At 40.5% G+C, this 17,441-nt stretch overlaps 1 protein-coding gene across 1 annotated transcript in view; it reads right to left on the reverse strand.

Moving 5' to 3' along the window:
* Positions 1 to 275: 275 nt before the first annotated feature.
* The window catches only part of LOC143301429 (uncharacterized), a 35,107-nt gene continuing 17,941 nt past the window's right edge, over positions 276 to 17,441 (reverse strand). Inside the window, exons 4-11 of the mRNA XM_076615718.1 lie at positions 13,335 to 13,577; positions 12,479 to 12,750; positions 9,119 to 9,172; positions 7,825 to 7,963; positions 7,032 to 7,147; positions 4,870 to 4,948; positions 2,440 to 2,795; positions 276 to 1,704 (exon numbers count right to left, since the gene is read on the reverse strand). Coding sequence (XP_076471833.1) covers positions 1,684 to 1,704; positions 2,440 to 2,795; positions 4,870 to 4,948; positions 7,032 to 7,147; positions 7,825 to 7,963; positions 9,119 to 9,172; positions 12,479 to 12,750; positions 13,335 to 13,577 — 1,280 coding nt within the window. The 3' untranslated portion in view covers positions 276 to 1,683. The remainder of the gene's footprint in view (positions 1,705 to 2,439; positions 2,796 to 4,869; positions 4,949 to 7,031; positions 7,148 to 7,824; positions 7,964 to 9,118; positions 9,173 to 12,478; positions 12,751 to 13,334; positions 13,578 to 17,441) is intronic.

Consider the following 17,441-nt stretch of genomic DNA (forward strand, 5'->3'; position numbering starts at 1 on the left):
GCTGGTGGGCAGGATGAAGAATTTTTGGGAGGTCTTGGGCTGAGTAGATATTAAGAAAGAAGGAAAGAAAGAAAAAAAAGAAGAAGAAATAATTGAAAAGAAAAAGAAAGTAGAAACTTAATCAACACACTGGATTATTAAAAGATAATCCTAATAGACTCCACAATTTTTGTTATTTCTCTTTTATTTCTTTTCCCCCCTTCAAAATAGAGGAATGAAAACAAAACAGTACATGCTGACTCCATACATTAAAAAAACAACAACACACACACACACAAAAATTCTCTCCTTTATTATATAGCTATTATCTTTCCAGTGATGACAACAACAATGCCACCAAATACATATTAACTGCAAGAGCAAACAGCACTAAAAAGCATAACAAACAACAGAGCATACAAAAATATTGCTCAATGTGCATATACCAAATCTGAAAGGCTGAACTGGTTTTGCCCAAGTATCAGTGGTACAGATATTTTGTCATGAAACAAAAGTGCATGTGTGTGGTATGTGTGTGTGTGTGTGCGCGCGCGCATGTGTGTGTGTGCGTTCATAACAAGATATTCTTTTTCCCCCAAAAGAATGGACAATCACATTGGGCCTATATACTATACAGCTGTCTACGTCTACAAGTTTAGATACAGTTGTCAAGACTGAGTCTGCATAATCATTATCACAGTAACCATGGCATTAACTGATACAAACATATAAACGATCAAAAAGATCTGATCAAGGTGGACTGCATGTATATGTTACATACAAAAAAAGGAATCCTCAGGAAGCAGTAATTTGACTTTAAAATGAAAGACCCAAGCTGAGGTACACACACATGGATTCACAACGAAGTGTGTACTCATTATATATATATATATATATAGACACATATCGACATGATTGTCACATCTTCATTATCACATACACCTCCACATCTGCATTAACACATACTCTTCAAGGTAAGGTTGAAGTATAACTACTACCGTTGTCAAATGAACAAATTATTGACTCCCCACCACTTCCCCCCCACCCTCCCTCCTCCCCCCGAAAAACACAACAACAAAAACCATGTTGAAATGTTACTGGTTGATCGGGTTTTTCACTAGCCGCTGCCCACATCTTGCCCTCCCCAACCCCCTCTCTCTTTCTCTCTCAAAATAACATTCAACAGTCATTTTCAACTTAACAGATTACAAAACTTTGCATCTACTGGTCCAGACTATCGCATAACATTGGTTCAGGGTTCAGCAGGACCCGTGAAAATTGATCGCATTTGTAACTTTCCTTTCACAGTCTCTAAGATGCAAAAATATAACAATGTTGATGCCATCCACCCATCCAGTCTCTATGACGCAAAAGTATTACAGTGTTGATGTCATCCATGTGTCCAGGCTATGACGCAAACACTTAACAGTAGTGATGTCACCCATGCTTCCAGTCTGTGATGCAAAAATATAAGTGTTGATATCATTCAGGATCCAGTCTGTGATGCAAAAATAATCAATGTTGATGTGATTCATACGTCCACATGCTCTATGACACATATAACAATATTGATGTCATTCACATGTTCATCACGAAGGAAGGAATGAAGTCCTGGGTACATCAGCAGAATTGTCTTTTGTTGGTTGTTCTTTTCCTTCTTGATTTTTCCCTTGATTCCGTTCTTTTGTGGATCAGCTGACATGTTCACAACCGTGTGATGCTGCCCTGTTGAACAAAAGGGAGACAACAAATTTCATTAGTGTCCTTGGAATAAGATGATGTCTTCAAGGCTTCGATTTTACGTCTTTTCACTCGAGTGAAATTTGTAATTGGTGTCTGTTATGGCTGTTATTTATCATTGTTCTTTTTTCTTGTCGTCATCAATTTTTAATTTGACTGCGAGCACAGTGTGTGTGAGTGTTGTGCCTTTGTGCATGTGTAGTGCACGCGTGCATTTGTGTGTGTGTTTTCTTTCTTTCCTTAGTTTCACTGTCTTTTCACCACATAAGACAACAAAAAAGGGTGCGTATTTGTGCGTGCACATGGGAGATGGTGTGTGTGTGTGTGTGTGTGTGTGTGTGTGCAGAAGAGGTTTTACCTGCTTGTGCACACAGTAATGCTGATCTCAACAAACCTGGGTTCTGGAAGCCCCAAAAGTAATATGGATAAGGGTGCAACTGATACAACCGAACCAGAGCATGTGTAAATGACGTTTACATTATGTAAATATATTGGATCAGAGAATGTGTAAACGATGCTTACAATTATGTAAATCTATTGGATCCCAGTTTGTGAAAACGATGCTTACAGTATGTGAATCCATTGAATCCGAGTATATGTAAACGAAGCTAACAGTATGTGAATCTAAATGGATCATAGAATGTGTAAACGACGTTAAAGCATATAAATGTACAATGGAGCACCATACAATGGAAATACAGCCGCCATTTATTTTCATACCTTTCTGGTCGTGGTCCCCTCATTGTTGTCCTCTTTTGTGTTCGAATCTCCCTGAAAACCCCCGTTGTCCACAGGCACTCCACCATTTTCGACAGAACTTTCACTCTCCCTTCTGCTGCTCGCGAACACTTCTTCCTCCAAGGTGCTGACGGAAAGTCCCGAGCGCACTTTCGGCTCTTGTCGGCTCTCGTACGTCCGGTCACGTGAGGTGTTGAGGTCGTCTTCGTCGGAACTGGAATCGGGCATGTCAAGAGAAGCGAAGGCGTTGAGAGTGCTAACGGAGAGAGAGTAGGTGGAGTCTCTCCGTGGGGTGGCTGGTTTCAGCAAGTTGCCCAGGCTGCGACGTCTCTGGCGATCTGTTTTTCAGTGTGGGAAGAAAATGATAGGTCTGTTCGTTATTTAGATCTGGGAGTGAAATAAGGCATAGAGACAGATTCTTATCATAACGTGATCGCGAGATTTCACCAAAACGAGATATTTTTGCTCCCTGATCAAAACAACACATGAACCAACCCGCCACGTTTTGAATACACACACACATACTCTCGTACTCTTCTTTGTTGAGGTTTCAGCAAAACGAGACAAGTGATTTTACTCCAAGATCTAAGTAACACTGTACTTACTTTTAAACACACACACACACACACACGATTAACTACAATGTTCATTCGAGAAAAGTCGTAAACCACTGCACACATTTGTGACCGTTTAGGCAATAGAGTAGACAATATTCAACGCTTTGTAAAAATAATAATCACACACACACACACACACACATATATATATATATATATATATAAAGTATGCCTTATATCGCTTCATTGCTGCAGTGAGCATTTAGATCTGGGGGCGAAATCTGTTGTTTTGATCAAATCGAGTCATCCGCACAGCGTAGGTATACGTGCTTGAACCATTTATCGTTTTGGGTCGAATGCAGGTGTGGCCTCTTTCTTTCATTCGGGCGTCGATACATAAGACTATTAATTCGAGTGCCACACCTGAAACAACAAGACTCGCTCGTGGGAATAAATGTGTGCAGATGCATGATTGGAAATAAAGAGGAGGGGGAAGGAGCAAAAGTTTGTATGTGCCTGTAACTGCCTGATTGCTGCAGCTAGCATACTTAATCTAGATCTGGTTGCTAAACGTGTTCCTGTTATGATCTAATCGAGGCGGCCGGAGGTAACCCGAAATTCATCTGTACGACGTGCATGAAACAATGCTTTCTTTTGGTCTAATGCGCGTGACGCTTCTTGTTAGGGCGGCGGCACATAAAATGTTAGGAAACGGCAGACTCGTGTGAATATGAATATGCAGAATCATGATTGACTGGAAAGGAGTAGGGGGAGGGGTGTGGGTGTGTGTGTGTGTTGGGGGGTGGGGGGGATGCGCACACACATACGCAAATGTTGGAAATCGCGAACGCGCGCGCGCGCGCGCGCGCGCACACACACACACACACATGATTATTCATTGCTTAGAATCTTGTCGGAAATTTTAAACTCCAGTCCAGTTGGTATCCTCCTTTGATGTATTCTAATTAATGTCGTTATTTATATTTACATTGTTGTAATTTAATACTTGTTGATATGCATACACATATTCTCTTTCCGATGACACTTCATTCATTACACACCACAATCTCTTTAAACCTTAATTTCTTATCATGTACTTTTCCTCTAATACATAACACGAACACTTTCTTACACTAACATTCACATGCATTCCCTTTCCTTTATCCACTACTTTTCTCCTTTCCGTCTAATAACACTTATAGTGAATAGACGTTAAACTGTAGATAACACACACACACACACACACACACACACACTTACGTATACACACACATAAACACAGACGCACATTCGCACGCACTCACACACCCACGCGCACTTAAAACTCACGAGCGCGCACGCACGACTCAGTGCACACATGATTATTCACTCACACTGCAGGCGAGTGCGTGCGCTAAACACGCCGGCGTCAATGCATGCACGCACTTCGGTAACCGACAGTAATAATTGTGGCGATCATGATACATTATTGATAATGACACACATATATATGTGTGTGTGTGTGTGTGTGTGTGTGCGTGCGTGCTTTGGCAGTGTGCTGAGATATTGTTGGGTGAGTTACGAGCCTATGGATCCACGATTAATTTCCAAATGGATGAATAATGATGTATTGTACTGTATTGTATCATAGTGTACAGATGTAGGTCTACCCAGACACATAGACACATATACAGACACAGTGAGTGATAGCTTGATGATTCATTTTTCTCAGAAATTGTATTGCACTGTATCGTTGACAGATGTAGGTCTACCCAGACACATACACGTAAATACAGAGACAGTAAGTGATATAGTGATGATTTTCTCAGAAACGTCTTGTGAAGGGTTGGTTAATTCAGTGCCCTGTTCTGCATACCTGCAGGAATGCATGATGTTATTTCTGCATCAGTCGCTCCATATCTCCTGGACAGCGCTTGCAACTGTCTCGCTTCCGTCTGAAAATAACACACAGTCATCATCACTGGAAAAATAATAATTATACCACAACTGCAACTGTCACTACTCTCCTGGACAGCGCTTGCAACTGTCTCGCTTCCGTCTGAAAATAACACATAGTCATAACACATATCCCGTATAATGATAATGATACCACTACTGCAACTGTCACTACTGCTGCTACTGCTAGGAAACAACAACAACAACAACTACTACTACTACTACAATACTGATGATAATGATAACTTAAGAACAGCAACAGTGATGAACACAATAACAATGTTGATTATGATAATAATAACAATAGCACTACCACTGCTCATTATCATCGACACCGACACTACCATCTGGGCATTACCGTCGTAACAACTGTCATCATGTATATTTATTGCTGTTTGATCAGTATCAGTATCAGTAGCTCAAGGAGGCGTCACTGCGTTCGGATAAAACCATATACGCTACACCACATCTGCCAAGCAGATGCCTGACCAGCAGCGTAACCCAACGCGCTTAGTCAGGCCTTGAGAAAAAACAAAAAACAAAAAAACAAACAAAAAAAACAAACAAAAAACGGGGGAATAAATAATAGATAAGCTTGCATAAATAAATAAATAAATAAATAATAATTATAATATAGAAAAAGGTAGTAGTAATAATATTAGTAATACTAATAAAATGATAATAATAAAACATAAATAAATAAATAAATAGGACAACAATGGTGATAAATAAGCGAATAAATGTAAAATATGAAGACACACATTCATACATACACCCACACATGCATAACAGAAATGCACCAAACATGCAGTTTCACATATATGAAAGCACAGTCAAATACATATAAACGTACATGAGCTCCAACACACACACACACACACACACACACACGCGCGCATTACCGTGCACCTCCTCTACCACCCTCCTCCACACACTCATTTCTAGTCTAAGTATCGCAGCTTCCACGGCACACACACACACACACACACACACAAACACACACTCACAGAGATGAACACTTACTTTTACAAGCACATATGAAAGCACAGTCAAATACATATAAACGTACATGAGCTCCAGCACACACACACACACACACACATTACCTTGCACCTCCTCTACCCCCTCCTCCACACACTCATTTCTAGTCTACGTATCGCAGTTTTACACGGCACACACACAAACACACACTCACAGAGATGAACACTTACTTGTACAAGCACACACACATTCGCCCATATCTCCCACCCCCAACCCCACACACGTACATACAAAGATATATATATATATATATATATATATATATATATATATATATATATATATATATATATACGTTCCAATATCCTGTTGCTCCCACAGTGTAGGCATGCATACACTCACATACCTCATCCTCTACCCCACCTCCCCCCGCACTCCCACCTCCCCTCACACACACACACACACACACACACACACACACACACACACGTACACATATCTCTCCTGACACTTGTGTACACTTTCACTCTCGCGCATTCACAAACGCACTCAAAAGCACAGATCAATGTCAGGCTTCTAGAACATTCATTGTCACACACTCGTACTCTTTGTCTGTCTGTCTGTCTCACATAAACGCGGCTCGCAGGTATGTGTGTGTATGCGTGCTAAAATAAGTGTGCGCAAGCATGCAGTAATCTCTCTCTCTCTCAGTAAAGAAATGAAAAAAAAAAAAAAATATGTATAGGTAGATAGATGGATAGACTGACAGACAATCTTTAGAAAGGCACAGAGAAAGAATAGTGCGATTTTTTTCTATAGTTATTGGGAGAACGATGTTCAGTGTGCGCGCACACCCATACTGTCAGTTTTTATTATATCTATTTCTGTTTATCTATTATAAATAGGATATATATATATATATATATGGTAAGTCATTGGAAAAGTGAGGTAACATTTTCTTTCGAAAAGTTAACGTTTTTTAAAATATGTAATCTCTCTCTCTCTCTCTCTCTCTCTCTCTCTCTCTCTCTCTCTCTCTCTCACACACACACACACACACACACACACTATCTCTCTTTGTCAGACGGCACACAAACTCACCTTGTAGCTGGAGGCTTTCTTCACCACTTCCTTGCCGTTCTTGACCGACAGACGGAGTCTTTGCTTGACAATTTTTAGCTCCACGTGGTCCTTCTCTTGGATCACCAGTACGAAGCCTGCATACCGCAATTTTTAATAGTGATCAATTGTCTGTCTGTCTGTATCCATCTATCTATCTATCTGCTGTGTGTGTGTGTGTGTGTGTGTGTGTGTGTGTGTGTGTGTGTGTGTGTATCCATCTAAGGCTGTCTGTCTATCTATATCTATTTGTATATTCTAACCACTATTTCAATGCCGCTGATGCCACAATTACCCCAAAAGTAGTACTAGTATTCCTCATCCTTCTACTACTACTACTACTACTACTGGGGTTAGTAGATCGTTATATACTATATACTATGCCTGCATTATGATGCACACGAAAACTACCCTGTAAATAACTCCAGAAATTTAAATACTAAAAATAGGACATTACGAAATAAGACGTTACCTCAAGACAGCAAAAGTAACAAGGACAATCTAAGAAACAAAGAAAATTTTTAACTCTCTCCATACGAACGGCGAAAGAGACGACGTTGACAGCGTTTCACCCCAATTACCATCATCAAAATATTGCAAGCGGAAAGCTCTTATACTGAAGACGTGAATGTTGACAAAGAATACCATAATTCTGACGACGGAAGCTAAAGTTTGGGTCATTTAGACACCCACTGGACATCCGAGGGGTCTGTGTAGAGGAGAAGAGAGGACTGGCCGTACTGAGTGAGTTAAAAAAAAAACACTATCCACTGACTGTTGATAATCCTGATGATTCTCCACGGAAGCATCACAATCAAGATCATGGCTGCTTCCGTTTCCGGGTGAGCCCAGATTCCTTCCCAGAAGGCCACATCCAGCGCCCAGGATACCGCCACGACGAACACGTCAAACATCTGCAATCAGCGTGTCACACACACACACACACACACACACACACACACACACACACTGATATATATGTATACATAGACACACACACATATATATATATATATCACACATATATATATATATAGATACAGAGAGAGATATACATACACATACACTGTATATATGGACACACACACACACACACATAATATAAATATATATATATCTATATATATAGAGAGAGATACAAATACAAACACATACATGTATACATACACACACACACACACACACACACACACACACATATATATATATATATATATATACAACAAAAACAAAGACACAACAACAATAATAATGGTATAATAATGAGAGACAGACAGAGACACAGACAGACAGACACAGAGAGAGAGAGGTCCCATAGCCTTTTAAGGACATCGGGACAGTGAATTAACATCCACTGTGTCTGGGACTCGGCGGCATCAGTCGAAAGGCAGCGTCCAGTCCCCTTCTTGTCAGTTGACGTTCTAACCTTCCCGCCCAACCAGAAGTCACCGAGGCATTCAGTTCACACTGTGGAGACAGGAGAATCGGAGTACAGTGTCTTTCCCAAGGAACACAACACCATGCCGAAACGAGGCCTCGAACCCTGATCACTGGTGAACACTGGATAACAAGTCCAACGCCTGATCGATTCGGCCACGGTGTCTCCGGCGTTTTAGGCCTGTGCAGTAGTAGTAGTAGTAGTAGTAGTAGTAGTAGTAGTCAAAAATAATGAAAGTGTTTACATAGCGCTGATTCTCGTTCGGAGATAAACCCAAGTTCTTTCAACTCTAGATATTCACACGCGCGCATAACTAATCAAAGGGAATCATGTAGAAAATAGTGTGTACAACACCAAAGAATCAAATGACAGGGAAAAAGGAAGGGAGGGGCGGGGGGGGGGGGGGGGGGAAGAAAGAAGGAAGGAATAAAGAAAGAACGAAAAATAGAGAAGAAAGAAAGAAGCGAACGACAAAAAGTAAGAAAACGAAACAAAGAAATAAGAAAAAAAAAAAAAAAAACCGACAATGAAAAACACAAACAAAATAACATCGATCGGAAAATAAAAGGAAGGAAGGAAGGAACGAACGAACGAGTCAGTGCCTTAACCTATTACCCATCTTCTCTCTCACCTCCAGTTTATGGTGAAGGATTTTCTTGCCCATGGCGAACACCTTCAGAAGACACTGCACACACACACACACACACACACACACACACACACACACACACACACATGGGGCTTTTTAATAAGTTTTGTTGTGTATTGAAAACAATATATATATAACCGTCGATGTCATGTTCGCTGTGCTACGACTCGTCACGAGCCGCCCCCTCTCTCAGCTGACAGGTTGTTTAGATAAGGCCGACTCCTGGTGTAGTCGGCAATGTGCGCCGGCGATATATAAAAAAAGAAGTTGGGTTTGCTTATAGCCGAATGGTTAAAGAGCTGGACTTTCAATCTGAAGGTCTTGGGTTCGAATCTCGGTGCACCTAGTGGGTAAAGGGTGGAGATTTTTCCGATCTCCCAGGTCAACATATGTGCAGACCTCAGTGCTAGTGCCTGAACCCCCTTCGTGTGTATATGCAAGCAGAAGATCAAATACGCACGTTAAAGATCCTGTAATCCATGTCAGCGTACGGTGGGTTATGGAAACAAGAATATACCCAGCATGCACACCCCCGAAAACGGAGTATGGCTGCCTACATGGCGGGGTAAATAAAAAACAAACCAAAAAAAAAAACCCACAAAAAACAAAAAAAAAACCCGGTCATACACGTAAAATGTTACATGTCTGTCTGAGTGTGTATGCGTCTGAAATCTGATTGAATGACACAGGAAACGAATGATGAGCGCCCAGTGGCAGCCGTCAGTCTGCTCTAACCATGTAGGCAGCCTGTGGTGCAAATGTCCCCGTGTATGTAAAGCGCTTGGAGCTTGGTCTCTGACCGAGGATAGGCGCTATATAAGTATCCACATCAATCAATCAATCAATCAATCAATTATAAGGCTTTCCAATTCGGCTGCTATAGCAGCCGCCATGTTGTTTCTAGAACCATAGTAACGGTTGTTCTGACGATTCCAAAATAAGATTTGGCAGTGCTCATTGCTGTTGTATTATTATGGAAAAGTTTATAAAGTACAAATTAACAACATAAAAACAGCTATGAACATTTGTTTTAAATTGATCAAAATTTGTCATAGCTGCAAAGAAACTAAAAATTATATTCCGATATGGTATAGAGATTATAAACCCTGTCTCGCGCGACCACGTGGTAATTTAATTGGATTTAACATTTTTTTTCCTGATTCTTATACAAATAAGATGTCACAGAAAATTGTATTAAGCTTGGTCTGACTCGTTAATTGAGAAAAAGAAAATGAGACCTGGCGCAACTATGGATAAATATAGATCAGGCCGTCCTTGACACGGCCCTGTTAGACGTGCCGCGAGCATGGATAAATATAGATCAGGCCTTCCGAGAGGCGGGATTTACAAATCGGGGAAAATGATCATTAAAAGAAATATTAGTAACATACAAAACACAATACATTCACTTGCTGTGTTATCTGTTGAAGATGTTCTTTACGATTCATTAGAACAAAAATTAACGTGTTTGCATTCTAGCGGTGTAAATGGCTTTCAAACTCAATTTCACTGTTTTATAACTTTGTACAACGATATACAGCTGTACAGTTCTTGCAGCGCGCAAAACGAGGGCCTCTTCTTTTCCTCTTTTCAGTCGCGGCTCACATTCGGCCCGCAGCGGGAGGGAAGGGAACGGGTGAGATGCATAAACAAACTTGACAAGCTTGACAAAGCCGACGAGCTAAACTACCCTTGCAACAGCGGCAGAAACGCTATGGTCGGGCAGCGGGGCGTGAAAAGATATGATGAAAGATTAAAATGCACAACAATGATGAAGGCTCAATGATATATTTTCATACTTGAAGAACAGATGTATGTGAATACGTATGCGAGTATGTCAACAATATGATGTTATCTGTGTTCGTGTGCACTTATGTGTCTGCAGTAATAATGTTTAACATGACTGTGTAATGGGTGTTTTATATATTGTCACGTATGGAAAACTTGAGGAAATGTGTTCGTACACTGTGAGATACTCCATATGTTTTTTTTTTTTTTTTTTTTTTTCAGAAACATTGTGGATTGTGTTCTTTTCACATTACGTTAGCTAAGCAAAGTGTCCATAACTCTGTGCTGATGCTAGGTATAATGTAATGTCTATTATATGTTATAAAACTGCACTGTTAAAAAAAGAAAAGAAATATAAATACAAACGTGTTTGTATTTATATTTCTTTTTTTTCTTTTTTTTTTTAAATCACAACAGATTTCTTTGTGTGAAATTCGGGCAAAGAGCGTGTCGCTACACTACAGTGCCACCATTGTGTGTGTGTGTGTGTGTGTGTGTGTGTGTGTGTGTGTGTGTGTGTGTGTGTGTGTGTGTGTGTGTTTTCCTGCGTGCACTTTTGTTCGTTTTTCCTATCGAAGTGGATTTTTCTACAGAATTTTGCCAGGAACAACCCTTTTTGTTGCCGTGGGTTCTTTTACGTGCGCTAAGTGCATGCTGCACACAGGACCTCTGGCTTATCGTCTTATCTGAATGACTAGCGTCCAGACCACCACTCAAGGTCTAGTGGAGGGGGAGAAAAGTATCGGCGGCTGAGCCGTGATTCGAACCAGCGCGCTCAGATTCTCTCGCTTCCTAGGCGAACGCGTTACCTCTAGACCATCACTCCACATCACTCCCTGCTGAGCGCTTACTTGACTTCGATCGAGGAAAGTTAAATCAGCTTAAGCACAGAGCCGCTCCAACACTCAGCATCCTCATTCCAAGATTTCACACATTTGGTTCAAGTATGAAACACAGAGTATAAAGTACACCAGAGCTTTAAAAGACCAATATTCACAAAACTGGAGCCCTGACACAATTTAAAACAAATACACAAAAAACCAATATGCACAAAACTAGTACCGTCCCTGACACGGATGAGAACAGATACATAGTAATTACATAAACGGTACAAGGATGTGCTCTCATTAGAAAAGAAAATACTGTCAGATGTTACAAGCCAGCACATTTGCAAACCACACGACGTTGAATCACAGACGATAGAGATAATGATAATGATGAAAATAATAATAACAAAACAACAACAATAATGATACTACTACCACTACTACTACTTCTGATAATAATAACAACAATATTAATAACAGTTATAATACTAACAATAACAACAATTCTTCTTCTTCGTTCGTGGGCTACATAGACTCCCACGTTCACTCGTATATGCACGAGTGGGCTTTTACGTGTGTGTGTGTGTGTGTGTGTGTGTGTGTGTGTGTGTGTGTGTGTGTGTGTGTGTGTGTCTCCGTTTTTAACCCCGCCATGTAGGCAGCCATACCCCGTGTTTGGGGGGAGGGGTTAATAACAATGATAACAACATCAGTGCTGCTCGTTCACCTCCAGCAGCAAAGCCGACAGGATGATCATGGACCCCAAGTGGAAGTAATGGGTCAGGTTGTACAAGAGCTCCGCCTCCTCGTCCCTCTCTGTCGCGCTCGCAGCTCGCTTCCTCCGACTGTAGCCTACGGGCGAGGATGGGGGAAGCTTCAGCAACATCTGCAGCATCTCCTCCGCTCCTGTGTTCGGGTCTGCAGCGCTGCTGCTGGTGGTGGTGGTGGTGGTGGTGGTGGTGGAGGAGGTTTCTGGAAGCCAGCTTGTGTCGCCTTCGTCTGTTGGAAGAGGAGGGGGATGGTTTGGTGTTGGTTTGCAACACCAACAAGAACAACGATAAATACTTTGTTAAGATTTTGTATATCTATCTATCTATCTATCTATCTATATATATATATATATATATAAATAGAAACAAACGTTTCTCAAAGAAAGAAAGAGAAACAAAAACAAACAAAAAACCAAAAAACCCAAAAACACACACACAAAACACACACACACACACACACACACACACACACACACACACACACACACACACACAAACACACACAAACCCCCCCAAAAAACAAAACAAAGACAGCAAAGTAAAATCAAAGCTCTAGCTCAAACATTTTTTTCTCATGATAACAAGAAACAAAGCAAAAAATAAAGAACAAAACAAAACAAAACCACAACAGAGAAAAAAGAACCCCTAACCCCCCCCCCCCCCCCCACCCCACGCCTCCCCACTGACACCAACCCCCTCTTCCCACAGCGACAAAAATTAATTAAAGTCCAAAACAAAATACAACGAAAAGAACAACAAAACCCACTGGTATGCACATTCTATTTTTAGATCAGTGCACCAAACCCTTATCACCTCCTATGACGTCATCACCACCGGAAACCGAGGGCTGCTTCCGGGACAGAAGAGCGCGCGCCATAGGACGCCGATCCACGAACCGGAAGTCGTCGTGCTGCTTTGCCCACAGGATGTCCGCGATCTTGTAGAGGTCAAGGTCGTCTGGTGACCTGTGTTCCGAAGTGTTAAGAACCGTGGGCAGCTCTTTCCACAAAAGTCTGGTCAGGTTTCCGTCCAGGTCCTCCCAATGCTCTAAGCTTTCTGGGAAAGACAGGGAATGAAAAAAAAAAATAAGAATAAGAATAACTTTATTATCTCCAACTGGAGAAATTTGGTCAGGTGCATTATCACAACCATTCCATTCCATTCATTCTCCTGCCCGGGATGGGCGTAGAGGAGACATGAGGGACGATTCCGTAGTCAGACGACGCCATCCGGTTCTATCTTCTGCCTGTCGTATCAGCGTAGCGCTATCCATATTGGTCCATTCCTTGATGTTGTCCATCCAGCATTTGGCTTGCCTCCCTCTTCGCCTACCACCCTCTAGCGTTCCCTGTAGAACTGTCTTTTGCAGTGAATTGTGGCGTGTCACATGCCCGAACCATGACAGCTTCCTCCTTTTGACCACTGCTAAGAGTGGTTCCAGTGGACCCGCTAGCATAGTTATTTGGCTCTTGACAAAGTCATTGGTCTTTCTGTCCTTCCATGAGATTCCAAGCAATCGTCTGAAGCATTTTATCACAACATAGACAAGTAAACAACATGGGGACCATAACTGTAAAAGTCAACAACAGCTTTTACGAATATTGCGAAGACACAAATGTAAAAAATATCACATACACCGTTTCATACATACATCCACACACTGCAGGTAATAACTGGTATTCTTTAATGTAAAAACAGAAAGAATTAAGAAACATTATTTTGAATATAATTATAAGCATAGCCTACTGTATTGCACATTGATTATAATAGACAGATAAGATAAGAATAAAGATAAATTGCGGAAAACCACAACCAGATAATCAGCACACACCGGCACCCCCCCACCCCCCCACCCACCCCACACACACGGTTTACTTGATTGAACAAGAGTAATAAACATATGTTCTCGAGTAAAAGCATTTCACATATTCGCTTTTAAAACATTGCAATTAATTATTACATGGTAATTATTAACAGTTCAGCTCAGTTCAGTTTCAGTTACTCAAAGGGCGGCGTCACTGCGTTCTGACAAATCCATGACTCTATGCTACACCGCATCTGCTGAGTAGACATCTGCCTTTCCAGCAGCGTAACCCAATGCCCTTTGCCAGGCCTTGAGGGAGTAAAAAAAAAAAAGTGCATGAACAAATATATAAAAAAAAAATAAAAGAATTAATTTTAGATTTCAGGAAGACCAGAGCTGACCCCTCACCACTTGTCACTAAAGACAAGCAAGTAGAGATCATCAGCGAATTTAAATTTCTCGGACTGATCATATCCAACGATTTGAAATGGGAGAAAAATACGGAAAAAAATTGTTAAGAAAGCATAACAGCGCCTGTACTTTCTTCAGCGCCTCAAAAAGTTCGGAATTAGTAAAGAAATCATGGTTGATTTCTACCGAGCAGTCATTGAAAGTGTGCTAACCTTCGCTATTACTGTTTGGTATGGAAACATTTCCAAGGCAGATGTCTCAGCCCTGAACAGAATCATAAAAACTGCCACCAAGATTACCGGGGCTGATCTACCTTCTCTAGACGATTATATATTATAAATGGCTACTCAAAAAAAGCAGTGTGTGTGTGTGTGTGTGTGTGTGTGTGTGTGTGTGTGTGTGTGTGTGTGCGCGCGCGCGAGCGCGCACAAGTTCTCATATTGATATGCACATGTATGTGTCCTGAATCATACTGTATCTGTGTTTGTGTATGATGTTCGATTTATGTTTGTACCTAATGTTTGTGCCTTTTATGTACTATGCCCCCAATATTCCTTGTGACCCCGGTACACTTAGTAATAAAGACATATTCTATTTTTATTCTATTCTATTCTATATGGATACATCATTAAATTAATGAATAAATGAATGAATAAGTCAGGTAAATGAATAAATAAATAAACGGATAACTTAAAGAAAAAGAGTAAGCAGATAGATACTGAAATAAAATGAAATGCGGGAAAAGAAGAAAAGAAAAAAAACACCCAAACTGAAATAAACAGACAATAATGATAATAGATAGATAAACAGATAAGCGAACACACACACACACACACACAAACACACACACACACACACACACACACACACCTTCAAACATAAGCTGTATATCACATATGGATGGGGCTGATGACTAGATCTTCAGGCAAGTGGTTGTTCATTGCATAACTCTCTTTAACTCTCTCCATACGAACGGCGAAGCAGACGACGTTAACAGCGTTTCACCCCAATTACCATCATCAAAATATTGCAAGTGGAAGGATCTTATACGGAAGAGGTGAATGTTGACAAAGAATACCACAACTCTGACGACGGAAGCTAAAGGTTGGGTCATTGAGACACCCGCTGGACATCCGAAGGGTCTGTGTAGAGGAGAAGAGAGGACTGGCCGTACTGAGTGAGTTAATCATAATGAGAACGGGCATTGACTGCTTTTGGGGAAAAAGCTATTGGCGAAGCGACTGGTTTTCGTCCTTATACTTCTATACCGACGACCAGAGCCGGGGGAGCATCTCGAAAATCCCCCCAAAACTGGATGTGATTCATCCTGGCTGATTGATTTTGCTTTTTCGAGTAGGATACCACTGGTACCAACAAGCCAAAGACAAGTTAAACAACATCACGATGAAAAAAAAAAAGAAAAAAAAAAAAAAAAAAAAGATTAAAAAATAAGGTAAAGTCCCAACACGGTTCTTCCATAAAGATAACATCATACCGCAACCGGAATGTCAGGCTGAAAAAAAAAAAAAGAAAGAAAAAAGAAAAAAAAAAGAAAGAGCATACCAAAATCATTACAATGTAAGCACTGATACGAGCAAGACAACAACAAGTTCAAGAATCTCACGATAAAAAAAGGTAAAGTCCCAACGTTGTCGTTTTTTTTTTGTTTTTTGTTTTTTTTTTTTCTCACAAAGATAACACTGTTCCACAACCCGAAGTTCATTTTTAAAAAATAGATGAGTAATCAAATCAACAAAACAGCATAAGAATTATTACAATGTAAGCACTGATACCAGCAATGAAAAAAAAAAGAAACCCAACCCAACAACAACAAAAAACAAAAACAAAAACCAACAAAAAGCAAAAACAAGTTAAACAATGTCACAATGAAAAAAAAAAAAGTAAAAGTAAATTCCCAAGATTCTTCCATAAAGATAACTTTGTACCGGAACCTGTCAGGTTAAAAAAAAAAAAAAAAAAAAAAAAAAAAAGAAAAAAAAATAGAAAAAGGAAAACTGATAAATGAATAAGATGTATACAGCGTATAATACGGACAGACATTTTTGAACTCCCTCTCCACTAAAACTTTTGAGTGGTTGTGTGGGTACAAGTCAGGATGAGATGACAAACCGATATCTCGTGTTCAACGTACGCTTTGCGCACGTTAAAGAACCCGCAGAAACTAATGGGTTGTCCCTGGCAAAAATGAATGGAAAAAAAAACACCTTTGACAGTAAAGCAATTACGCTTGTACACACACACACACACACACACACACACACACACACACACACACAGAGAAAAGTAAGTATTGCGTGGCGCTGTACTGTGGCGACACGCACTCCCTAGGGAGAGTATCCCGATTTCCACACAGAGAAATCTGCTGTGATACAATACAATACAATACAATGCAATACAATACAATGCAATACTATAGAATGCAATGCAATGCATTACAATACAATAAAATATTGTATTTGTATTTCTTTTTATCACAACAGATTCCTCTGTGTGAAATTTGGGCTGCTCTCCCTAAGGGAGAGCGCGTCGCTACACTAGAGCGCAGCAAATCAAAGCACAGCACAGCACAGCACAGCACAGCACAGCACAACCCAACCCAGTGAAATATAATATAATAAATATAATATATCAGTACAGTACAGTACAATACTACAATACAGTATACCATACTATGATATCAGTAA

Source organism: Babylonia areolata, chromosome 27, assembly GCF_041734735.1.
Source record: "Babylonia areolata isolate BAREFJ2019XMU chromosome 27, ASM4173473v1, whole genome shotgun sequence".
NCBI lineage: Eukaryota > Metazoa > Mollusca > Gastropoda > Neogastropoda > Buccinidae > Babylonia > Babylonia areolata.